The following is a 26,183-nucleotide window of genomic DNA, read 5'->3' on the forward strand; positions in this document are numbered from 1 at the left end:
AGTTTCTGGTTTAAAATATAACATTCTATCGGTACAAAAACTAGCTCAAATAGGTTGTAAAATTACATTTGAAGGGGATAGATGTTTTGTGAGAAAAGATGGTGAAATCTGTATGCAAGGGAAATTACAGAACCAAATGTTTATGGTAGAGAGCAAGCTTGATAAACCCACGTGTGCCTGGATAGGAGTAAATAAAACAAACATGAAAACTGCATACATGAATGGCACAGAAAATTAGGGCACGCACATTTTGAGAAAGTGAAAAATACTCCAAAGCATAGTCAAGATTTGGAACTAACACATTGTGAGCATGTGGATGAATGTGAGGTATGCTATAAAACAAAAATGACTGTGACTCCTGTAAATAAGAGCTGTGAAAGTACTACCACTAAACCCTATCAGCTCATACATGTGGATTTGGCTGGACCTTTCCAGTGCTCAAAAGGTGGGGCAAGATTCTATTTAGTGATTGTAGATGATTTTTCCAGATTTACACATGTATTCTTACTGAAAAAGAAAAGTGAAGCAGAAGATAAATTAAAGGCATTTATACAGAGGACAGAGACACAATATGGGGTTGTTATCAAAAATATCAAATCAGATCAAGGTGGGGAATTTACCAGTAATTCATTTAAAACATATTTGGAAAAGAAGGGAATAATACAGAGTCTCACTGCTCCCTTCAGCCCATCCTCCAACGGAACTGCAGAGAGGAGGAACCGATCACTGCAGGATTCAATGAGAGCCATGCTGGCTGATGCAGATATGAATAACACCTATTGGGGTGAATGTATTCTATACACTGCTTACATTCAGAACCGCCTTGTGCACAGAGTAATAGGCATGTCTCCATATGAGAAATTGACTGGAAGAAAACCCAGGGTAAAACACATAGAGCGTTTTGGAGCAAAATGCTGGGTGCATGTGTCAAAGCAGAAAAGACATGGTAAATTAGCTTCAAGAGCTCAGGCAGGTCGTATTTTGGGATTTCAGAATTCATATTATAGAATTTGGTTGCCTGAGAAACAACAAGTAGTGTTGAGTAGAAGCATAAAGGTGATAGATAAACCTTGGAGAGACAGTCAAACAGTAATACTTGATGGTGCAAGCAAGCAGGAAGCAGCAGATGTTCCTTTTGGGCATCAAATACCATTAAGAACCGCATTGACTGACTTAATTCAAAGTGGCAAACGTACTGTGAAAAGACTGAGGAGTGAAGACATGGCAATGCAAGATAAAGAGGTGCCAGGTACTAGTGCAGGAACAAGTGCAGACACAGGTGCAGGACCAAGTAAAATTGAAAGTGAGGAAGAAATGGAAATAGATACTGTTAGACGGTCAGAAAGAAAAACGAAAGGAAAACCACCTCATAGATTCACATTTAATGTTACACAAAAGAATGATGAGACAGATGAATATCCTGTAGAATGGGAAAAAGAAGGTCCAATAGACAAAGAAACACTGGATCTCATGTGGAAATACTGTATTGAAGAATGAAATATAAATGAGTGTTATCAAATAAAAGTGAACAAAACTCTGTAAAACTTGTATGAATAAAGAACAAAATAAACTGAAATGGAAATGTAAATAGATACTGTAAGGAAACATGTACTGAAGTGTATTGAAATGACAAGTTAAGAATGTATAAAAGTAACAATGACATGTAGTTTTGTAATCTGTGAGTCTCAGGTGGGGGCTGTTGTTCAGTAAAGCAAGCTATGAGACTCACAGACAGGGATTTTTAGTGAGAGAAGGAAACCTGCAATAAACGGGTTAAGCAGAGCAGAACAGAGCGCCAGGTTTGCCAAGGTCAGCAGCTGGTGGGCAAGTAGATAAGAAGGAACTTGCAGAAGCTCTGGTGTGGGGGGAAAGTAGTTTTGGAGAGAGAGAACTGTGCTTTAGTATTTTTGTCAGTAAAGACTCTTACAAGAAACTTGCCTGGCCTGGCTCATTTACTGATCTATGCGTCCCTAGAATTTCTTCTTTGTATGATCTCTATACGCACACACCGACAATAGTGCACCAGGGCCAGTGTTAGGGGTTGACATGGTTGGGCATCTGCCGACAGGCCACACCCCAGCAGGGGGCCCAGAGACAAAAAGTCCCCTGGGCTCACTCCCCTCTTAACTATTGCAACCTGCTTGTTTGACCACCCATCTCTCCCTCTGGCCCAGACAATGGTGGTGGTGAGAAGGAGCAGTAGATGCCACAGCCTGCTTGCTCCTTGGCTCTCTGCCTGGCAAGCAAGCAGCAGCAATGATAGGGGCAGGGAGAGGAGAAGCAGAAGGTGACAATGCCAGTGAAGAGACTGTCTCACTCTCACTGATGGAGGGAGGCTCGTAGAGGGGGCTTTGCTCAAGGACCCTCCAAACCTGGTGCTCACACTAAGCCGTAAGGACTGGCCTCCAGGATGGTGATTATGACATCACTGTGATGCATGTAGTCCAAAACAGTTGGAGGGCACCAGGCTGGGGAAGGGTGGTCTGAACGCTACCTAGCACCTCTTCTTCCCTGCCCAAGGTGCACTTCAGCACTCCTGGTGGCAAAGGATCCATGCAGAACAGGAGCCCAAAGCAGCCCAAGGGGAGCTGGATCTCCTGCCCTCTCCTTTTAAGGCCAGCTGTGACTGCAGGGCAGATGTGACTTCACAGTCAGCCAAGTAATAATGGAGTGAGGCTGGTGGTGCAGGAAGCAGCAGCCAACAGGACTGCACAAAGGCAGGAGAGCTGGAGAAGGCCTAGGCTTTAAAAACGAAGAGTGACTTAGGATGATGTGCTGTGCCACAGGAGGGGAGGCGAGGCATGGACCAGCCCTGGTTTAAGATGCTCTGCCCCTTTGAGAGCCGTGTGCTTCCAGAGGTAGGTATGAGAGTGATGGAGAGAGGGGATTGGTTCATCCTGGTGGGCAGCTGGAGGCATGCCTGAGCGAGGGCTGCCACCTTTCTTAATGGAGCCTGCTCCAGTGCTTTAACAATAGCCTGCCAAACAGGAACTAAAGTCCTCATGAAGCTTTTCCTCTCATAGCTATATAGAGTGATAAAGAAAGCCTTCAGCTGCTTGCTATTTATTTAAAGCATTTGTATCTGACATTTCAGTCTGAAGAGTCCCGTCAACAACCATCACATTACAAATTCAGCATCAAACAACAACATAATAAAAGAGAGGGCATGAAAACCATTAAAACAATTCCAGCAACAACACACGCACCCCCCGAAATAAAACCAATCAAAATAACAGGAGTAAAAACTCAAATCAGTTCAAAGGCTTGTAGAACTGCCCAAAGGCCAGCAAAGGGGAGGCAGCAGGCAAGCCTCTCTTGGGAGAGGAGTTTCACAGTCTGGGTGCCACCACCAAGAAAGGCCTGTACTGTCTATCCCAGTCAATAGATATGTATACACATTTAAACAGATACAAAAATACTGAGATTTTAGGGAATGCAGATAATTACATATAATTTTTTTAAAAGGTATAAATGAATTGTTTTGGTATCTTCTTTAGTTCAGTCCTGTATGTTGTTTGTCCATTTGTTTATTCCATCTTTCCTCCTATGTTTTAGTATTCAACGAAAGAGAGAAATATTTAATTTATTTTCATAAATTAAATACTTTTAAAAAATTATATATTGTAGATGAACATTGTATTATAATTATATTATAATGCTTGAGAAGTATTTTGTATTGCATCAGTAATTATTACTAACGTAACAACAATAATTCTAATAATTAAGATGCATGCAATGGGGGGGGGCTGGGTCATGAGGGAGAAGGTAGAACTTTCAATATCCTGGTCCCAAACCATTGTAGGTAATAACCACCACTTTGTATAGCATAGTAATGGCACCCATCCCCCCCACAAGTCTCTGCCACTGGTTTCACAAATACATTAAATGACATGGAGGACGGAACAGAACTTTGAGGCACCCCGTGATGAATAAAAGGTTGTCATTCAAGACACAGGAGCATGGCTAGAAATAAAAAGAGGCAACACTCTTGTTCAACTACTGAATTGGGTAGGAGCTGTTGGCTATTTATTCACTTAACGCCTTTAATTTTTCTGCTGAGTTTGCAGCTTTTTTTTAGGATTGAATTTTGAATTAGGATTTGAATTCTGAATTGAGTTTTTCTTTTTTGTTGGAGGAGAGCTTTGCGCATACCATGGACCACGAAAAAGACAAATCATTGGGTGTTAGAACAAATTAAACCAGAACTGTCACTAGAAGCTAAAATGATGAAACTGGGGTTATCATACTTTGGACACATCACGAGAAGACATGATTCACTAGAGAAGACAATAATGCTTGGAAAAACAGAAGGGAGTAGAAAAAGAGGAAGGCCAAACAAGAGATGGATTGATTCCTTAAAGGAAGCCACAGACCTGAACTTACAAGATCTGAACAGGGCGGTTCACGACAGATGCTCTTGGAGGTCACTGATTCATAGGGTCACCATAAGTCATAATCGACTTGAAGGCACATAACAACAACAAAGCTAACTTCAGTTATCAGAGTAGTGGGATAAAAAATATTTTAAATAAACTGAGTTGAGTCCTGATCTAAGTAGGCTGCACCGGTGGCCTTTTGGTCCTTAAAGGAAAGGGGAGAGAGGGAGGGAGAAAAAACAGAGTTAGGCAGGGAAAAGGCAACTAGATTCAAAGAAAAACAAACAAAGGGTACCTGTATTTCAGAAGTGGGGAACCTCAGGCCCGGAGACCAAATGTGGTCCTCCAGACCTCTCCATCTGGCCCTCGGAACTGTCCTCAGACTCGGCCTCCTTCTCAGTCCACACCCGATAATGGCCTTGCTCCTCACCCTCCTCAAGTACTTCTGCCTGGCTGGAATGTGTCTTTGAACTGTTATAATGCGTCTTGCTGGTCTGGATGCAGAGCTACTGACTTTTGTGCAGTGGGAATGCAGCCTGTTGAGGAAAAGATCAGAGTTGCATCCATTGCTCCACCCACTCTTTGTCTCTGGCCACACCTACCACTGGCAAGCAGCCCCTGGAAGGTTGCCTACAAGGGACAGTGGCCCTTGGGCTGAGAAAGAACCCCCACCCCTGCTGTATTTTGATGGCTTTGTGAAAGGAGGAATTAGAGTAGTTTCATCTTTTCCCTCCCCACCATGACAACCTGGACCTGCCACAGCATTTCATTTCAGACATCGTGCCACACCATCATTTTCACTAACTGCAAAACTATGGTTTGTCTGCTTTTCAATACTTGAACTTAAACAGTTGATAAAGCCACACCTTTCTCTGCAATGCAGCAGCAGTGTCTGGAAGAAGGTGGCTATTCATTTATTTACTTAATTAATCTATATACCGCCCCATAGCTGAAGCTCTCAGGGCGGTTTACAGCAACTTTTACAGCTAAATAATATTCCAAGTTGTTTCAGTCCCATGCACAGTTATTTATCTAAGTAACTTGTATACTGCTTTATATTTCAAGAAACCCCAAAACAGTTTACATCAACAAAAATCAATATATATTATATGAAAATACAAATTCCACATTCAACGTGGCTGCTAATGATAACATTAAAGTAACATAATAAGCAGTTAATCTCTAAGCGATGTACATCAGTAAAATAAAATCAAAGGCAAATTTTATACAAAACAAACATACCACAAATGACAGCAACAGAAATTCAGCAATATTACAATAAATATCTTTTTTTTAAGAGCACATGAATGTTATCAAAACAAGAAGCATCTTCACATGTAATATTACAAATCAGGAATTCAAGACCCATGCTGTCGTATGCTCCAAACAATCCTGCTGTCCTTGCACCCATCACAACACTTCATCCTCACTTCAGCAAAACACTGCAATATTCAGCTACTAATCATGTACAAATCCAACAGGCAAAAAGCCCCCAAATCCCCAATCATTTCCTCCCCACTTCTCACCTAGGCAGAGTAAGCTGTCCCCTACCAATACACTCTCACCTTGGGGGTAGGCACAGCCACCAGCAAACTTGGCCCTCACAACTGCAAAGAGAACATAGGGGAAATCCTAGCAAGACTAATGTACATACCATCTGGCGAAACACCTTATGTCATTTACGAAGAGAACCTCTTCTTTTAATTCTTTTACTGGCATCCACTGATGCTGTCGTGAGCTGATCTGGCTATGTGAAACCCACCCTTGCCCAAAGGCTGAGTTGAGCAATTATCATATTTTTGTCTGCTATCAACAACTACAGGTGTTCTAGCTTTGTTTGTAAGGAAGAAAAAATATTTCGCTCAGTGACGATCCACTGGCCAAGAGCCCTTTGGCTCATGCCTCTTGTGTCCCACATAAGTCCCTGAAGGGTGGGAGGAGCAGAAACAAACTCGGGGGCCCTCCAAACTGGCCTTTGATTGCAGATGTATTCTGCCACAAGTTCTTGACACAATAACAGTGTATCAGTGGTACATGTATTCTGCTTTAGTGCTCTGTGAAGCTTCCCCTATGCTACCACATTATAGCTGCCCAGAGGGAATATATTTGGGGGGGGGGGGGGGAGAACAAACGAACGAAAGAAAAAGAAAACCCAGGACATTTGTGGTATAAAAAGTTACAGGATTTCAGCAGGAATTTACAGGATACACAGGATGGAAGCAAAGCAATGTGATTGCCCCAACACTTTTGCAAGTGCAAACAGTATTGAAAGTGGGATCATATGCGATCGCCCAGATAGCATTTGGAGCACAAATCACCGTGTATGAGCAATAAAAAGGATGTCTGGAGGAGCCTTCTGTTGCAGGCAGTAGTCTTCCCGGTGTTTCCCATCCAACTCCAACCTTCCCCACCATCCCCAGTTCTTTGCCCATCCACCAGTTACCAAAACCAGAAAAAATACACAAAATGATAACTATTATCAACAAAATTATGTAAATAAGTTAGTTTGCATTATTTATACAGATCACAGGATTTGGCTTTTCCTGGAGCAGATTATGTACTCTTTCTCTCTCTCTCTCTCTCTCTTTCACTCACTCACACACACACACACACACACACACACAGAGAGAGACTTGCCGAGAAGTCTTATTCTTTGGTTCCAGTTTTAATCACTTTCTCTTTCGTGTTTTCTCCAAGGACAGCTGCTTTAGACATGGCCTTGGGCCCTCTCATCTTCCTGGCTGTGGTAGCTCTAGTTCATCACCCCCTGATGGTCAGTGACCACACAGATTCAGCCACCTTGGACCGGCTCCAAGAGCACGAGAAGCTGATGAAGAAGGAAATGGGGCACCTGGAGACAGAATTTGACCAGAAGGGCTGGAGCTGGATACCAAGCCGGCGCCGGGAAGATTTGGTTACAACAGATCTGGGAGCAGAAGATGGAACCTGGGATGGGTGGCACTATGTCGGGCTGGTCATTCTCATCCTGTTTGGGTGCTGCAGACACACCATAGAGAAGGAGCCTAGTTATGACTCCAGCACAGACAGCTCCAGCACCACCACCAGTGAAGACTATGATGACATGGACATGGAACCTGAATGTGACAAACCCAGACAACAAATGCTGGAGACTTTCTATGACCAGCACGTTGATGTGGAAACCAGCGATCTCACCAGAATGTGTGATTTTGTGGAGACCTTTGTGAATGACTTGCTGGAAACCTGTCGGAAAGTCCTTCCCTACCAGAACACCCTCCCTCTGCTGGAGAACTGCATTGGGGTAGACAGTGCCTTTGAAGGATGGCACACACAGAAGGGTTCTAAAACTTTCAGTGTACTTGTGCCTGTACTGCCCCCCAAGGGGCACTCCTTTCACATTGAAACTACAGATTCTGAGGATGCCCCAAGCAAACATGGGCACATATTGGTGGAGATGGAATGCATGTGTAAGAGAGAAAGGCTGCTGGGGGATGTGGTGTGCTTCCTTCACCATCCAGAGCAGGAAGTGAGCAAAGATAAGCAAGGAGCCTTCCTTATTCATGTTTTGTGCACCAGCTCCCACTTGGACGTAGAGAAAACCATCCAGTGGTTCCAGGGTCTGGTGGACAAGGCCTGGCCCAGTATCTGTACCAAGTACAACCTCGACCTCACACTTCAGCCTTCCAACACAACATGCCGGCTGAAATTGGCATTTCGGTCTGGCAGGATGATCTTTATTGACATCACACTTGGGGTGCAGCAAGGAGACTCTTTGGTCTTCCTGGCCACTGAAGCTGCTGAGATGGATCATTTAACTGGCACAGTTTGGCAGAAGTCATTTGCCATTCAGGAGTTGCTCTTTTTTAAATGGGTAAGCCAGCGTGCCCCAGAGGAGAGCTGCCACCTGAAATGTCTCCAGATCCTCATCTTTTTCAAGGAGTCCAGCCCATCAGACAGGAAGAACATAGTGCTCACCAACTATCATTACAAGACTTGCCTGATGCATCTCTTGCTCTTTCAGCCCCTTTCAGACTGGGGCCCTGAGGACTTTGGGCCAAGACTTCAGGACATCCTCTTCTACATGCATACTGCCCTGCAGGAGAAGTATCTTGAGCACTTCCTTATCGGTAACATCTCCTTGCCTATCCACATCCCTATACCCAAGGCCCTCCGGAGTGCTACACCCTTCAATCTTTTCCAGCACTTGGCCAAGAACCCCAACCTTCATGCTGAGGCAATGAAGGAGTTTGTGGAGGTTGTACAACGTGTGAGGGCTCTGTGGTCAGAGCACGAAGAGTAGCAAAAGTCTGCTCTGTTAGAAAGAGTAGCCTTCTTTGGCGGCTCATAGAACCACTTATCCTAACAGGGCTGGAAAGGTGTGGTACCGTTGCCAGCAACGAAACAAAAGCTGGCTCAGATGTGTGGGAGCAGTGGCATCCCTGACCCCAGAACGATGTCACTTGGGTATCTTCACAAGGTTCCTAGGCTTCAGGACGATCTGGGAAAAGGCAGATGGGGCTACAAAAGGCCCTTCAAACCACGTCGGCTTACATTCCTATCGCCAGCTACTCTTCTGTATTTTTATATGCTCCAGTTCCAAACGAATTTGCTCTATTAGACTTGAAATAAAGGTTCCAGCAAAAATGCCTGATGGTGGCGTGCATGCTGGGCCTCTAACGACGTCAGAGTCTCCCACTGCTTCCCTACGTCTAACTTTAGAAAACCCGTCAGCTAATCGCAGCTGTCTAATGGCATGGGGCTACATTTGCATCTCCCAGAACTGCCATTTCAGTGGGGAAAGAGATGGGAGGAGGGGTCACTATCTGCCTCAATCTGAAAACAAAAACAGTGTGGCTGAGCCAATCCCTAACCAAGGCAGCATTGTCACACCTGTGTCCAGTGCCTGCACCTGACACACTTGGACCTCTGGCAGAAAATCCAAAGAGCACCTCCTCCCACTAATTAACATGGGGCACAACAAACAGTTCAAACAGGAGAGGGAACCTCCGTCCCTCCTGAATCTTTTGAATTCCAATTCCCATCAGCCTCAGCCAGCATGGCCAATGGTCAGGGATGATGGGAGTTGGAGTCCAGCAATATCTGGACACAGGCTTGCCACCACTGAGTTAGAAAGTTCCCCTGCATAAAGCCTCATTCAAATGGACTGGAACCATGGCACTTTTTCTTCTTTTCAAACTAAGAACCAGGCAAATCTGGGCCTGCAACGGTTTCTAAGTACACTTCCACACAACAGTTTGTTAGAGCCTCTGTTCTGGTCATGCATGCAAGTTTTGTCCAGTGTCCACACAATGTCTTCCTCTTCAAAATGCCACCTCACCGTATTTTCTCATTTAATCCAGTTTCTACAGAAAATCCAGTCAGGGTTGTTGTTTTTTACGGTGGAAATGGTAAATCCAGTTGAAATGGGAACCAAATGTGTGGTGGCATTTTGATGATGATGTTGTGTGGACGCTGTGAAAAGATTGCATGTTGAGCAGCACCGAGCCCTCAAGAAATGGACTGCTGTGTGTAAGCTCCCTAAGCAGAACAGAGACCTGGCAAGCCAGCCAAAAGTTTTGGAGCCCTGTTAAAATGAATCCGTTAAAAACAACAATTCCATTTCAAATTAAAGGTGCAGATTAAAAAAAACACAAATTGCTTTTTAATTCAAACTATTTGTTTTTAAAAAGCATTCATTATCCAAAACATTTCAGACCACTTTGGTCCTTCATCAGGGAAATCTGATGGCCAAATTAAAAAAATATTTATAACTACAAAGCTCAATAGATTATATTAGAAACTCTTCATAAGCAATATATAAAAGTCAAGATAGACTTAAAAAGAACCACTCAAAAGGTAAGGTTAGAAAATATACATCTATCAAGAAAAGTGAACAGTAATGCCTCAGTTAACAAATCCTCTAGGAAAGAAGCCTTTCCTTAAGTCTTTTTTGGATGCTGGAGCTTGGGGGGGGGGCGCCCACATAGTCAGATGTGGCTTCTTGTCTACTGGATTGCGGCGGCTGCAGACAGTTTTCTCATGCGTGACTGGGCCTGGCAACCAAGAGGTCTTCTGTATGTTTAAAAGTTGTGCAGGGGGAAGGAAGAATTCCACCTTGTGATTTTTCCTATTACAGGGTTGCCAGAACACCTGCACTTGGCTGACTTTCTCTTCTCCTAAAGATACAGGATCAGTTTTACGGATTGAACCTGGCAACCCTAGATCAAGTATAGGGAGGAATGGTAAAGAGAGACCAAGCACAGGGTGGTGGCGGCTGCCCCTTGCCTGCCTGGTCAAGTGTACCGAGAGGGGAAATGTGCTCAAAGCTTTGGCTTGCTCAAGCAAGTGCTACATGATAAAATAAAAAAGGCAAGGCAGGCATCCCTGGATGCATTTTGGAAGAAGCCTTCAAGTGGTCTGTATGCAAGGCTGACCTGATCTGGTTGTGTCATATCAGACATGCATATTGTTAGTTTTGAATAAAAAGTTTGCTGAAATATGTTGAACTGCTTTTGTGTGGTGTAGGGACCTTTCCCTATTCTTTCCATGTTAGTCCTACCTCTGGTACCAAAGCTTCTGTTAAAGAAGTAATGTCCAACAATGCATGTACTTTGTTAACTGAGGATTACTGTATATATTTTAAAATAACAGTTCTTGTATATTAGCATCATGAAAATAGAATGTATACATGCATATATAACAACAAAGATAGGTTGCTGACTCAGATGTATGGACAGTCAATGTTTAGTTGTACCAGGTTGTATTCAGTCCAACTCAGAGCAATAGACCCTCTGAAATTAATGAACCTGAACTAGTGGTCTATTAACCAACAGGTCTACTCTGAGTAGGACTAGCACTGGATACTGCCCGATGTCTCCTTCCTTTGAACTATACCACGTACTTTCTCCAAAAATACTCTATTGGTGGATAAGCTAGATTGATTCTAAGCTTGAAAACCAAGGATTCTGTAGGTCTTAATGAGGCTCTGGACCTTCCAGCTCTACTTTAAGAAACAGCTGATTGAAATCAGGATGGTCTGGAGATAAATTTAGTTCCAGTTATTTGGTATGGTATTATATCAGGGATTCCCAAAACTGTGGTCTTCATTCAGGTGGTCTACGGCACACCCACATTAAATATACATACTGCATTGATTTTTAATTGTATTTTTTCATACATTTTATTGTACAACAATTTGAGTTCTATGAAATGTAAATTATAATACAATATAAGAAATAAATGAAGCAAAAAATGTACAGCTGAATGCACCCCCATCTCCTGGCAGTGAGAGATTCCAGGGGTTCCAGCGCTTTCCCAGGTTCCATTTTCTTGGAATGAAGGTCACTGGAGACTGCAGTGTTTTTATGATATATGGTTTTATTTACACATACATATTTACACCTAAGCATAAGATGGAAGGGGCTCACTGCATTAACACTCCAACAGATCTTGCTTCCCCTTTAGGTTTCCAAGAAGGCTTTCCAAAGCCATAACTTTGGCTTCAACACAGCAAGTTCATTTTGTTTCTTTCCAGCTTCAGAGCAGAATAGACTAGGCCAAGCTAGTTCCTGCTAATGTTTTCTTACCTAGAAGATGCCCTCCAGCCAGGTCAGCAGGGGAAGGCCTACGCTCCTGGAAGAACATCATCTGCCAGTTATTCCTTTGTATGGCAACACACCTGTTTCTGACCAAGTCTAGACAAGCATCAGTCTCCGCTGACCTTCTGTCCAAGGAAACAAAACCCTGCGTCCACTGAATCTCTGGCTGTCTCAAACCACTCAGATTGGGTGGCGCGCAGCAACACAAACCAAACCCCCAATCCTGTAACACCACTATTAAAAACTATGCGGTATCTAGCACACCGCATTACAATTGCTAAAACAGGCAGAAAAATCATTAAGTGGTCCACCAAGACCCTCAACAAATTTCAGGTGGTCCAAGGGGGTAAAGTTTGGGAACGGCTGGATTATGATGCAAGGAAAGAGAAAATGCAGAACTTTCATATAGCTAAATAAGTAACTTATTTTTGATTGTCACATTGTTGCTATTTTCATTATCTACATTTCATTGTAAGCCACCTCTCCTTAACAAATAAATTATGTCTTTATCAATACTTCTCCAATCACAATTATTTTATTTTATTTATTTGGTTTATATCCCGCCCTTCTCCCCAGTAGGAGCCTAGGGCGGCAATTAAGTTGTATTCAACAAGGAACGGTCCTCTCTACACTTTTCATAACTCTGTGCTTCGAGCTGCTCTCTTTCCCCCTAACTCCTCCCACGTGATGGGCGCCTCGCCTGAAACCACCCGTTACCTGCGCGCTGATGTCACGCGCAGGCCGTGCCTGCGCATTGTGTCAGCGCGGGTAAATTAAAACCGGAGATGCTATGGCCGTCGCTGGGAAGGCGATTGTTGCTTGAGGAGCGTAAGTAGGCGGCTGACTTCGCGGAGAAGAAGGTGCGTAAAGGACGGGGAATTTGGGAATGAAAGGTCTAACGGAAAGGCTGCCGTTGCCATCTCAGGTCAGAGGCGCGCAGATGGAAGGAAGAGAGGGAGACTTGTGGGAAGCTGTCAGCCAATCAGCGATCAGTGGAAAGGCTCAGCCAATAGGAAGCAGTAAAGCATGGCTATTGAGATCTTTTGAAATGAGGCGTTATGATTGGCGGGGGCGAGCATTGTCTAAAGGCTGCTGATTGGGTAAGATGTGGGGTTAGCCCAGTTTCTCTTCCATCCTTTCCAAGGGGCTGGAGGCGGGTAACGATGCTTATGGAGAGAAGGAACTTTTTCATTGTGTCAACGTTACACGGGCGCACTCGCAATGCCAGCTTGATCCTGGTTGTTGAATGCTAGCTCTTCTAAACTCTTGAAAAGCGCTTGGAGTTTGGCAGGGAGGAATTTGCAAATTGCTTCGTGCAAGAAATACACGTAAAAGACTCAGGTTAGCCTCGAAGCGAGGCTGCGCGCTGTATCTCTCCATGATTTAAGAGTTCGCTAGGGCCAGATCATCTATGTCTTTGCGTTGGGAGCTTCCAGTTATTCTTGATGCTGACATTTATTTGGTTATGTATTCTGCTGATCTTATTCAATACCCAAAGCAGTGTACCACGAGAATTGCAATAACATCGGATGTCCCAAATTGCAGAAAATAAAACAGTTCCTAGGTAAATCACGAAACTATAAAATAAGAACACAGGGCCGCTGTCTGGCACATGAAAAGCGTGTCAGAACAGGAAAGGTGTTTGTTTTGTTTTCGTCTAAATGGGTTGCACAACCTATGCAGTTCAAAACCTGAGTACAGCCAAGAAAGCCTTCTCCCTCCTGGTGTTACCACCAACCATACCTCAGCTGTTAGTGGGACATGGAGGAGAGCTTACCTTAATAGGTGAGCAGGTTTCATATTGGAGAAGATGGTACTTAAGGTATCCTGGCCCTAAAACAGATGAGGGAACCTTTATATTTTTCTAAGTCAAAAAAGAAAATGTATTGCCTTAATAATCCAGTAACCATCAATACAACCATCTCTGCTTAAACATAGAAGTTGATATATGCCATAATGAAATGGATGTTTATAAGAAATACTTTAAAACGTTGCAGGGGCAGTAAGGTCCTTGGACCATTGCACATTAAATGGTGGGTGTTTGTCCTTCCAGGGTCGAAGTATTATCCTCTGGGCAAACACAAGGACTCTGAAAATCCACTTTTGTTGCCCTGTCTTTACTCTCCATAACACAGGAATATAATTAAAAAGTATGTGGACATCGGCAAATACCAGGGGTTTCTCCAATACAATATTAATGCCAACTAACTTCAGACCAAAAAGAAAATATTATTGGATGTGCCCACATCATATGTAATTTTAGGGGACCTTTTTCAGCCCAAGAGCTGCTTTCCTTCATGGAAAATCTTCCAGCAATGAGCTGGGTGGGAAGCAAAAAGTAGGGGAGGCCAGAGAAAGAAAGGTAGGTGGCAGAATTGGTATGATTCTTGCCTCTGTACAACAAGCTACAGTCCAGCCTGCAAAATCCCGGGGTTTACACACATTCTTCCAGCCAGGCAAAAGGACTCAAGAGAGGGCCCATGGTAGGGGTAGAGTCCAGAGGCCTGGAGGGCTGCCTTCAACTGTTCGGCCTGAGGTTCCCCTCCCCGGCTTTAAAAGTCATAACCAACACTTGCAATGGGGCCCTGCAATGACGTGGAAGCGAATGCAGTTGTAAGCAAGGAATTGCTTGGCTGTAGCACTTCAGACCAGCTGAAAATGCACAGCAGAATTGCAGGAGGCGAATTAGAACAGTGACTCCAGGGGAAAAAAAGTTTGGTCATTCTTATATTTCTGTGCTGTTAAAGCAAACCTTTTGTGGGGAAACAGTGAAATGTGACTGCAGTTTCCAAACAAAAGGCTATCGGAGATTGGGGGAAGTTGTGGAGGTGGAGGTGTTTTTCTCTCCCCTTCCCCCGTTTTATTCTATTGGGAAAGGAAATCCAGTAGGGTGGCGATAGAAGGTTGGCAGGTGAATGCTGGGGTGCATGCTGGGTTTGGCTGGTGAGAAGGAACAATGTGGTCGAAGGGGAGAGTGGCATGGTAGTCTGGGAAAATGTGAACGGCTGGCACAATGGCAGGTGTTTCGGTCTCATTAGCTGTTCTTTCCCTCCTAGCAACAATGAGCTCCTCAGCACCACAGTCTGCTGACTGTGAAGGAAACGCCTCTTTCAACAGTGTGTTTGTGTCTCCTGGCACTTGGCGGCAGCCTCTCAGTGCTTCTGGCACCCCTGTCCTGGAGAGCTGCCCTGGGAACGATGATGAGCAGGAGAGGAAGCGGCGGCGGCGCTCCAGAGTTGTCGACTTGCAGTTTAGCACTGAATCGCCTCTATCCATACAGTCCCCATCCAGCAAGTAAGAGTGGCTGGTGCAAAAAGTGTGTGAGTGTGTGTGATTGCTTCCTGTACTACAACAGCGGTGCAAAATGCACCTGCACAGCTACTCACTGGGGCAGGATATCGCCAACATGTTAACCTGCTGCTGAAAGAATTGCACTGGCTGCCCGTTAGATGCTGGACCAAATTCAAGTTGCTGGTTTTGGTGTTCTATATAGCTTCAGACCAGGATACGTGAAAGACCGTCTTATCCCATATACACAGTCAATCACTGCTCTCTGCAGGTGAGGGCCTCCTGCAGATACCATATTATCAGGAGGTCTGTTCCGCACAGCATAGGAAATGGGCTTTTAGTGTAGTGGCACCTACCCTTTGGCATTCCCCCCCCTTAAATATTAGACAGGGGCCACCTTTGTTATCTTTCCTGCATCTACAGAAGACCTTCCTCTTTCAACAAGCCTTAACAGTGGTTAAGTAGAAACCTTATCCCACTTTGCATCTGTTTTGGAATTGCTTTTTAAGATGTTTTTGAAGATTGTTTTAAAATATGTTTTATTTTTGAGATATTTTGAGTGTTCTTTGTTTGATGTCCTGGGCTCCTTCTGGGAGGAAGGGCGGGATAGACATTTAATTAATAATAATAACACTGCTTTGCTTGTTTGCTTTAGGCAAGCAGAAACATCATTGCCAGCCATCCCACAATTGTCAAATGCCCAGATTGCAGATCATTATTCCACATGCATCAAACTTTCAACGGAAAATGTAAGTCTAGCTTCTGTTCACTAAATTCAAAGAAGTCTCATCCTTATCAAGAGCTGCTCAGAGTACTACAGGCAAGACTGTTTCTATTCCATGATTCCACCATGAATGCAGAAAAGCCTCAGAGTCTAGTTTTATTGCTTCTGAATCCTGGCCATCTCTATTCCTGTTTAAATAGAAAAAAATCAAGCTCTTATGGCTGAGAAGGTAATATTGAAAGTATGTGGACAATGCTAGTGAAATCTTGAAGAATTTCCAGTGGTCAGGTGGCTGGACTCTTGAGAATCATGCATACCTCATTGCCCTTCTCTGTGTTAATCTGAAGCAGAATAAATCATACAAAATTTATGCAAACTTTTTTAATTTGCCTAATTCATACTGATAGTAGAATATGGCTTTCCTTGGCACAGGATTTAGATGCAGAATTTAAAGTTATTGTTTAGTGTAGATTTCACATTGAAGGATGTAGCTGTCAATAAATGCAAACTTGCTGTTCTGTCTTCCAGAAAATCACCAGAAAGAATGTATTTGCTTTGCACCTCATTGACTATATGACAGAAATACTCAAACAAAAGGACTCTGAACCCACCAACTTTAAGGTTAGAGTCCCTACTAATGCATTTCCTGTGGCACAGAATGTGAACAGAAAATATTGGGACTGATCTGCTCATTCTCTTTTGCTATCTTGTGGCTGTCTTGGGTCACTTCCTACACTCTCCATCTTAGAGGCTTATATGTGGATTTGTGTGTTGAAATACTACTACTCTGTCTAGTATGGTCCAAGCTACATTTTTTAAAAAATATCCCCTTTGGAGGAGCTTGCCCACTCCAGGAAATGAAAACTGGCTGCCACCACCTTTCCCTTGGCAGTTCAGCCTATCCTGACATGAAGGATTCAGTCTGGATTTGCCAGACTTTCAAAGGCTAGTTCCTGCATGCAAGAAACTTGTGAGGGAAGATTACCTTGACTTGGGAAACACTAGTCTGGATAGGAATAGTTGGGTCACTGCTGTTAAGCTATTAAGGTAATGGTTAATATTCTTGACACTGTATCCAAATTAAACATACATTACTTTGTTTATGCACCCTCTTCAGGTTGGTGCTGAAAACCCAGAGTGTGAGAACAGGTGGAGAGGGGAGGCAAGGCAAAGGAAGCTTTCTCTTCATCCTGCTAACAAGGAATCTGTAGTGATGAGAGAATGCCAGGAGTCAAAAGGCCCCTAGCGTTGGGTTCTACTCTCTTACCTTCTTTCATTACATTTCCCCTTACAGGTAGCGGCTGGTACCCTGGATGCCAGTGCAAAGATCTATGCAGCAAAAGTCGATGCTGTCCATGCAGATGTTTATAAAGTTCTTGGAGGTCTGGGCAAGGATTCTGCCCACACGGGGCCTGTGGAGAGGGAGGATACAGGTGTGCCGCTTTATGTAATGAGCAAAGCATAGGATTTGGAATGCCAAATATGTGGAGGGCTCATAGCTTAATTCTAGGCAGTGACTCAGAGTGGAAAATTTCCCCATTTCATTAGTAATAATGAATGGATACCAATTTTAAATACAACATTTGGCAAGCTTGGCAGTTTCAAGTTGTAATGAATGTTTTTCAGGTTACGAGTCAGCATATCATGCACAGTTCTTTGGGTTACTAAAATGTATTAGTGTGTCAATGTTGTCAGCGTTAAAAGTAAACCATGTTCATGCTATTACCTGTCTTTAAATTTTTAGAAATGTTCCAATAACATTTCTACATAATACATGGTTTAAACATTATGTATGCTTTCATTTTCCTGCCCCCCTCAAATATTTCAGATCAAATACTTGTGGTATGTTGAAGCTAAACAGTGACATGGGTTTCTTTTAGGCTTTTGAAATTAAATGAGTAAAATAAGCATGCTAAATTAGATGGCTCTCTAGAGCATCAGAAAATATTCCAGTGAAAACTCTGTGCAGATTACCCTGTGTAAATAAATCTAATCTGTATGGGAATTTTTTCCATAAACTTTACTAATTCAAAATTTCAAAGAAATTTGTATTGTAAGATTTGTATTCAATCATACAAATGTCTTATTCTTATTGGTACCCACTATATAGAATTATATTTGGCCTGTAGAAATTACTTTATAACCCTTACTGTGACTCCTTTAAGGAAACTATACACAACCTTGCATTTCAAGGGTATGCTTTCTGCATTTTTGCATGGAAGGTTTAATAATGTTCTAACCCTCCAAAGCCTTTGTATTTGTGAGTCTGGTGAGGACATCTCCCATTATTTACCAAGTTACCCTATATTTGAGCACCCTAGGCACAAATTTCTTTGGTCTCTATCAAATAGACCCCTCCTGGATCAGATAGGTATATTGCTTATAGCAGGCATGGGGAACCTTTGGTCCTCCGGGTGTTGCTGAACGACAGTGTCCATCAGTCCTAGCAAGTACGGTCAATGGCCAGGGATGATGGGAGTTGTTCAGCAACATCTGGAGGACCAAACGTTCCCCGCACCTAGCTTACAGGCAAAGATGCATTCACTATCACCCAAGGAGCAAAATTTGTTCTGGCAGCTAAGAAAATACAAATCAGGCTCCAAACAACTTGGGGGAAGGGGTGGAATGTGCTTTTGTTCTGCTGATATCTGTATAGCTTACTGCAGAGGGACAATGTGTGATTTATTCTGGGGATATTATTTTTGGTCTCTCCATATTTGCTGTATAGAATCATAGATTCTATACAGCAAATATGGAGAGACCAAAAATAATATCCCCAGTATATATCAGAATGTTTGCAATTATTTATTTTGTGGCAGCCTATGGCTTTAAACAATGTTTTTATTCAATTTTTTAAAAAGGATTTTAGATAGCAGAGTTGGGAAAGACCACTGTCTACCTGGCACATTAGAGAGCTATTGCCAGTCAGAGAAAAGAGTACTGGGCTAGTTACACTGAGTCACACCATTGCTATCAGGCTTGCCTACACTTGCTAAGTATCATCTTATGTACCTGTATCTTAAATGTAACAAAAGAGCAAAAAAGGAGATAGTTTTACTTTCAGATCAGACACATGTGTACACAGGACCCTTTCATAGTTATATTCTCCCCCTCCCCCCAAAAAATTAGTCAGTAGGTCCAAGTGTGAATCTTTCTCAGGTCTTGAAAGTGTATTGCGGTGTATTCTTAAATAGTCAAGACATATAACTGGGAAGGTGGGAAGACTGATTTGCTTAAAAGAGGGGCAGATTGGTTTCTTTGTTACCAGTGAATGAAGCAAGGAGCAGAACATTCGGACTTTGTCACTAAATAATGCTGGAAATAATTTGCACCCAGCTTAAGCCTTGCCAAAACTTTGGTAAGCCCAACTGAGTTGTGACTGTTCTTGTTGTAGGAGGGGACATGGCTTCTGAGAGTTCCAAGAAGCATCTGAGCAAGAGGAAGCACCTGTACAAAACGATTGAACAGAATCTGAGTAACATAAATGTCTCTGAGGAAGATCGTAGGTGTGAGGTGAGAGAACCTGCTCCAAAGGACATTTCCCACTCCTCCCCTTCCTAAAGCAGTTCTTTGCCTACTGCATCTGCTAAGAGATTAGCTGGAGAAATTAGAGCTGACATTTGGATGATGCAAAAACAGTGTATTTCTCATCTTTCTTGGTCAGTTCGTTAGAACCGTCCTGCTCTCTAGTGTTTGTCTGGCAATGGGAAGAATAAGACCATAGTCTGGATAGCAGAATTGGGTTGGTATCAAGGGCCAATGGCTTAAGCCCTCTTCATGGATAAAAAAGGGCTGTGGGACTGATGTCCATGCATGAAGCATGGCTGTCTGCAGGGAAAGCTTCTACGTATAAACCTCTAAGCATGTAAGGTTTCCAAATGGGCTAGAATACTGTGCAGTTGGGATTCTATCTTGCGTGGAAGACATAAGCGCATCGAGTTGTACGTGCTTAGGCTCTTCTCTGCAGGCTGAGGACCCATGTGACCTTGGGATTGGTCTTGTGTTGTGGCCCCTTTATATACATGTGGTGGCCCAGCTTGTTTACGCACACACATACACACACATACATACATACACCATGTGAAGGGGACTTGGTTGCATCCATTTCTATAGCTAACAGGGCTTGTTGGTTAAACCAGTTGAAACTATAGATTAATTAGTGGAGCCTATTGGCAGAGGCAAATCTTAATTTCTGGGGTTCAGAGTAAAGGATGCTTTGGTTCTGCTTTGTTGTAAGAGGGAGAGGAAATATTTGAGGACCTTCTAATAAGGAAAGTAATAGTCCCACTATATTCTGCATTGGTCAGGCCTCATCTGGAATACTACGTTCAGTTCTGGGCGCCTCATTTTAAGAAAGATATAGACAATAAATAAATAAGTTAGAGCGGGTCCAGAAGAGGGCGACGAGGATGATAGCCAGTATGGAGAACAAGTCTTATGAGGAAAGGTTGAAGGAACTTGGCATGTTCAGTCTGGTGAAGAGAAGGCTGAGGGGAGACATGATTGCACTCTTTAAGTACCTGAAGGGCTGTCACATAGAGGAGGGTACAGATTTGTTCTCTGCTGCCCCAGAGGGTAGGACTAGGTCTAATGGCTTTAAGTTGCAGGAGCATAGATTCAGATTGGACATTAGAAGGAACTTCTTGACAGTAAGGGCAGTTCGGCAATGGAACCGACTGCCTAGGGAGGTGGTGGGATCCCCTTCGCTGGATGTCTTCAAGCAGAGGCTGGACAACTATCTGCGGGAGATGCTCTAGCTGTGGATTTCCTGCTGTGAGCAGGGGGTTGGACTCGATGGCCTACAAGGCCCCTTCCAACTCTATGATTCTATGATTCATGGTACCTCTTGCACTTCCTTTCAGTATCTCAAAAGGCAATGAGGCTTTGACAGAGAATTGGGAAAGGTATTGAAAATAAAACAGCCGATATCATAATGCCGTTGTATAAATTGATGGTACGGCTGCATTTGGAATACTGTATACAGTTCTGGTCGCCTCATCTCAAAAAGGATATTATAGAGTTGGAAAAGGTTCAGAAGAGGGCAACCAGAATGATCAAGGGGATGGAGCGACTCCCTTACGAGGAAAGGTTGCAGCATTTGGGGCTTTTCAGTTTAGAGAAAAGGCGGGTCAGAGGAGACATGATAGAAGTGTATGAAATTATGCATGGCATTGAGAAAGTGGATAGAGAAAAGTTCTTCTCCCTCTCATAATACTAGAACTCGTGGACATTCAAAGAAGCTGAATATTGGAAGATTCAGGACAGACAAAAGGAAGTACTTCTTTACTCAGCGCATAGTTAAACTATGGAATTTGCTCCCACAAGACGCAGTAATGGCCACCAGCTTGGATGGCTTTAAAAGAAGATTAGACAAATTCATGGAGGACAGGGCTATCAATGGCTACTAGCCGTGATGGCTATGCTCTGCCAGCCTAGTCAGAGGCAGCATGCTTCTGAAAACCAGTTGCCGGAAGCCTCAGGAGGGGAGAGTGTTCTTGCACTCGGGTCCTGCTTGTGGGCTTCCCTCAGGCACCTGGTTGGCCACTGTGAGAACAGGATGCTGGACTAGATGGGCCACTGGCCTGATCCAGCAGGCTCTTCTTATGTTCTTATGACAGCATGCAGATCTGTTTATATATAACTGCTCCGCCGAATGAAATCGTTTAGAAGGCATTTTGTCACCGGAGAGCCTTGATGTAAAACCTGTTATGAGCAAAGCCATGTGCCCTGTTGCTGGGGTGGATGGAAAAGGGATGCAGGGTGAAACAAATTTTCCACACTGTATTCAATTTCCTCCCCTTGCTGTGTATTCTGTTTTCACAACAAGCCGCTGATGAGTTTTATGTGTCCTACCCTTGGGGGGGGGGTGCATGCTGGGGGACAGAGCCTGGAGTCTTTGTGAGTGGTGCAAACAGTGAATGTTAAGCAGCAGTTGCAAGGTTTCTTTTAACTTGATATTTAAACCTATATTTCTGTGGCCTTTCTCCTGTTTCTACTTCAGATTGACCCCATGTTCCAGAGAACAGCAGCCTCCTTCGATGAGTGCTGTACAACTGGTGTCTTCCTCACTATGCTTCATACGCACAGCTTTCTCAGCGAAGTCCTGTTTGATTCCATGGTTACCCCCTTGCCTTCTTCTGCGTCTTCTGAGTTACCAAGGTCTTCTCCTGTGAAAGTGGCAGACTTGAAGTGTAGGTGCTCTAACCGCTGCAACCTCCCAAAGACATTCCACTTCCAAGTACAGTAATGTTTACCTTTCAGTAGGTTGAGAGCCAAAAGCCACTGAGTTTGGCCAGTGAACCCACCTGTCCTCACTTTATCTTTGGCTGAAGGTGGGTCACCCACATATTAACATCCTCCTTTTTCTCTCTCCAGCATGTAAGTTTTTAACTCTCAGGCCTATGTTCCAGGGTAGGAGACCAGTCATGTTGCTCTGTCTCTGGAGGCAGAGCCAGACGTATTGGAAATGATAGATCCTTTGCCAGTGTTGGTACTCCTGCCCAGGTTAGGCCTCCTGCCAAGTAGGGTTGTTCCATGTTCTAAATCACGTGAAGTATTATTTCCCCTCTATTCAGCCCTGGTTAGGCCTCATCTTGAATACTGCGTCCAGTTCTGGTATCTGGAAACCAAGCCCTATGAGGAGAGACTGAAAGAACTGGGCATGTTTAGCCTGGAGAAGAGAAGACTGAGGGGAGATATGATAGCACTCTTCAAGTACATGAAAGGTTGTCACATAGAGGAGGGTCAGGATCTCTTCTCGATCGTCCCAAAGTGCAGGACACGGAATAATGGGCTCAAGTTGCAGGAAGCCAGATTTTGACTGGACATCAGGAAAAACTTCCTAACTGTTGGAGCCATACGACAATGGAACCAATTACCTAGAGAGGTAGTGGGCTCTCTGACACTGAAGGCATTCAAGCGGCAGCTGGACAGCCATCTGTCAGGAATGCTTTGATTTGGATTCCTGCATTGGACTTGATGGCCTTATAGGCCCCTTCCAACTCTACCATTTATGATTCTATGGCTGCAGAATGTGGTCCATTTACCTAGAACTACTGCATCTCCTGTGTTCTCTGCAGCTAAACTCTCTAAAGAAAGGAGATAACTGCAGAGCAGAAGGGGCCTTGAGGTCCCCTCGTCTTCCTTTCTATCTTGGTTTAGGAGAGGAGGAAGTGGGGAATGCTTGACAGGAAGTAGCCCCTTGCTTTACGTAAGGTCCTGGGGGAGAAGATCCAATCTTCAAAAAGGAGAGCACCCTCAATGGAAGGCTGTCTTCCCTCCATCCCTTTGCAAGTGGCCAAGCAGCAGCAGCAGCAGCAGCTCTAGGGTTAGTGTGGTCAGCACCAAGGCCCCTGATCCCAGGTCCTCAGCTAAGTACTCCCTCCAGAAACCAGTGGCCCAGGGTATGAATTGCTCCTAGCGCAAGGTTCAGGACCTCTCAGGATCCTTCATGAGTTCTTTTCACCAAGAGACCTAGTCTGATGGGGAGGATGGAGAGCATCACACTTTTTAAATGGCTTGGAAAACTCTCTTCTTCATGTCATCCTTTCTAGCCATCCTTCTGCAGTGTGTTGAAAAGAGTCCCATTTGCCCTTCGTTGACTGGCTTCCTATTTACTCAGTGGGACAGTGAAACCCATAATGAGGTGAGTCAAGCTGGCTGTCACTGTGAGATAAGTGAACTGGGTGAAATGGGGCTCAAAGCCATTTTAGTTTCTGTCCCAGAGTTACCTTCCTTTCTTCTTTCTACTTTCTTATCTAATTTTGTCATTTTCAAACATTTTTTGAAGCTTTGTTGCCAAGCACTTATCCTTGGAGACAGAGGCACTTGTAGTCTCAATTGTGTGTTACTGTTGTGCACAAATTTTGTTGTACTTTTTTGTTTTGCCTTTGTAGGAACATATAATTCAGTTTCTAGGTTTTTTTAGTTTGCCACTCTTTGCAACACACGGAGGATTTTCCTCTTAAATTTTCTTCTGTCTTCAGTCAGTGTCAGCTCTATTGGATAAATTTAAGAAGAGCGACCAGGCATTTGACATCAATGCAGAGGCTGATAGTGACCCTGGGGACTGTGCTGAGGACCCAGCAGAGGATTATTTTGATGCTGACATCGTGGACAGGACAGTTGCAAAGGATCTTGGGGAGTTCTCCAATAAGTTGGAGGCATGTAGAATAGCACCAGGAAGTTCAAGGTATGTCCAGGTTTGGATTGTTGCTTGCACTGATCTTTGATTCTATTTTTGGACTAAGGCTTGGCATGCAACACTTTGAATGTTCTTAATATATTGTAACTGTATGAAGGCTAGTTGCTAGAAATATAGTACACTTATGGTGATCTTTAGGAAGCTTGGCCATTAACTAGACCAGTTCACTCCCTGCACTGCAAAACTGAGATGCTTTGGGGGTAAAGTCATTCACCTCTGTTGCAGTCTTGACTCCACATCACATGCACTGCTGTCTCCAGTGAGGTGCCCAGCACAATGTCAGCTATAACGTCATGGAATCAGCTTCAGCTGATGCAGCTTGAGGATGTGGACAAAGCGCCTGCAACAATGAGCCCAGCCACATGCTCTCTCGACCCTCGCCCTTCTTAGCTCGTTAAAGCTTGCTGAGGGGATATGGTAGGAGGGCATGATCCTGGCTTAATTGAAAGAAGTGGGGATTACTTCTGAAAAAGCCTACGCTGGACTCGTGATAACTACTGCCAAGATTCAAATACCCCCTTTTGGGAGAAGGTGACAGAGGAGTGTGGCAGGCCAGCTGCCAATACTTTTGGATGAAATGGATTATCCCTCTCGTTGCATATCAGACAGATGTAGTCTCTACTGTCCTTTCAGCATCTACTCAAGGCCTTTCTCTTTCAACAAACCTAAGGGATATTTTTATCCCAGTTGGTATCTGTATTGGATTTGAAATTCTGGAGAGTTATTTTATAATCCTTACTGCTGCTCTTTTACGAAAACTATTTACAGCCTCATGTCTCCAATGTGTGCTTTCTTGGATGGGAGACTTAATAACATTCCAGCTCGCCAAAGTCAGTCCAACGAGATTGGGGATGTCTCTCATTGCCTGTTCAGTAGCCCCTTATATGAGCAACCTAGCCATAAATGTATCCTCCAGTCTCTGTCAACAGGCCCATCCTGTACCTTGTTTGCAGGCCTAAAATGTCCATTGCCATCCAAGTAGCAAATTTCACCTCTGGCACCCAAGAAAATATGAGCCAGGTTCCAAAAAACCTGGAGGGGAGTGGGATGTGCTTCTAGGTAATTGTATTTTCAACATCTTTGTAGTTTATTTTAGAAGGGTAATGCACGGTTTACTTCTGTGGGGGGAGGGGTATTTTTCTTTTGTGTGTGTGTGTGTGTGTGTGTGTGTTGAATATGTCAATAACAGCCTGTTATATTGTGGTGACATGATTTTAACAATAATGTTTCATTCAACTAGTGTGGATCTGAAATTGTTTTAAGTGTGTGTGTGTGTGGTGCCTGTGTATGAAATTAGTTGTTATACAGGAATACCCCGCATTAACGTATGCAATGGGTCCAGAGCGAGTACGTAAACCGAAAATGTACTTAAAGTGAAGCACTACCTTTTTTCACTTATCGATGCATATACTGCACTGCAATCGTCATATACGGGCATAACTGATGTAAATAACGCAGTTATAACTGAAATAAACACAGTAGGCCTTACTTTAAGAAAACGTTTGTAGTTGGAAACTGATCGGGCGGTGGCGTCATGCCGTTAAGTGTCTGTTCTTGCGAAGCGAGCGTACGTAAACGGGAATGGTGCTACTGTAAATATGTCCATACTCACGAGTGTCCGTAAAGTGAAGGTCCATATAGTGGGGTATTCCTGTAATGGAATGTTAAGTTGTTTTTATATATGTTTTACTGTGGATGTATCTGTTACAGTTTTCTTTAATGTGAAATCGCTTCTTGGAGAGAATGTGAATATAAACGTGTGAATTTTATAACCAGACTTGTGTGTGTCCTTTTTCCAGAAAAGATGTCGTTTCTCTGGGGGAAGGAGATGTTGGGTCCATGTGCCTTCATTTGTCCATGAATGCTAGAGAGTACTCATACTTCAGCCCCCGAACCATGTCCATGTGGGCAGGCCCAGAGCATTGGCGTTTCAAGCCTCACCATAAAGGTATGGATTTGAAGGGGGCCACGGGGGTTGGTTCCAAAGGTCTTTACTTGCACATGTGACACACAGA

General features: G+C 43.7%; 2 protein-coding genes and 1 long non-coding RNA gene across 6 annotated transcripts in view; 2 read left to right on the forward strand and 1 right to left on the reverse strand.

Moving 5' to 3' along the window:
• Positions 1-3,089: 3,089 nt before the first annotated feature.
• Positions 3,090-12,261, reverse strand: LOC133368637 (uncharacterized). Its single transcript, XR_009758711.1, has 3 exons — positions 11,942-12,261; positions 4,672-4,912; positions 3,090-3,544 (listed from the first exon to the last, which is right to left on the reverse strand). It is a non-coding gene; the product is annotated as an uncharacterized LOC133368637 (long non-coding RNA).
• ITPRIPL1 (ITPRIP like 1) lies at positions 7,090-8,700 on the forward strand. Its single transcript, XM_061592496.1, has one exon. The coding sequence runs from the start codon at positions 7,090-7,092 to the stop codon at positions 8,653-8,655; it is 1,566 nt and encodes a 521-aa protein (XP_061448480.1). The 3' UTR covers positions 8,656-8,700.
• Positions 12,262-12,637: 376 nt separating the features above from the next.
• NCAPH (non-SMC condensin I complex subunit H) overlaps positions 12,638-26,183 on the forward strand; it is a 31,504-nt gene continuing 17,958 nt past the window's right edge. Inside the window, exons 1-10 of one of the 4 annotated variants that reach the window (XM_061593108.1) lie at positions 12,638-12,813; positions 15,010-15,247; positions 15,897-15,990; positions 16,494-16,586; positions 17,260-17,398; positions 19,360-19,478; positions 21,967-22,156; positions 23,519-23,610; positions 23,951-24,156; positions 25,968-26,116. In XM_061593108.1, coding sequence (XP_061449092.1) covers positions 15,015-15,247; positions 15,897-15,990; positions 16,494-16,586; positions 17,260-17,398; positions 19,360-19,478; positions 21,967-22,156; positions 23,519-23,610; positions 23,951-24,156; positions 25,968-26,116 — 1,315 coding nt within the window. In that variant the 5' untranslated portion in view covers positions 12,638-12,813; positions 15,010-15,014. The other 3 variants (XM_061593111.1, XM_061593110.1, XM_061593109.1) reach the window with 3 other exon arrangements.

Source organism: Rhineura floridana, chromosome 12, assembly GCF_030035675.1.
Source record: "Rhineura floridana isolate rRhiFlo1 chromosome 12, rRhiFlo1.hap2, whole genome shotgun sequence".
NCBI classification, from domain to species: domain Eukaryota; kingdom Metazoa; phylum Chordata; class Lepidosauria; order Squamata; family Rhineuridae; genus Rhineura; species Rhineura floridana.

Coding starts and splice junctions, on each gene's coding strand:
- ITPRIPL1 (XM_061592496.1), top strand. CDS start 7,090: ATGGCCTTGGGCCCTCTCATCTTCCTGGCTGTGGTAGCTCTAGTTCAT.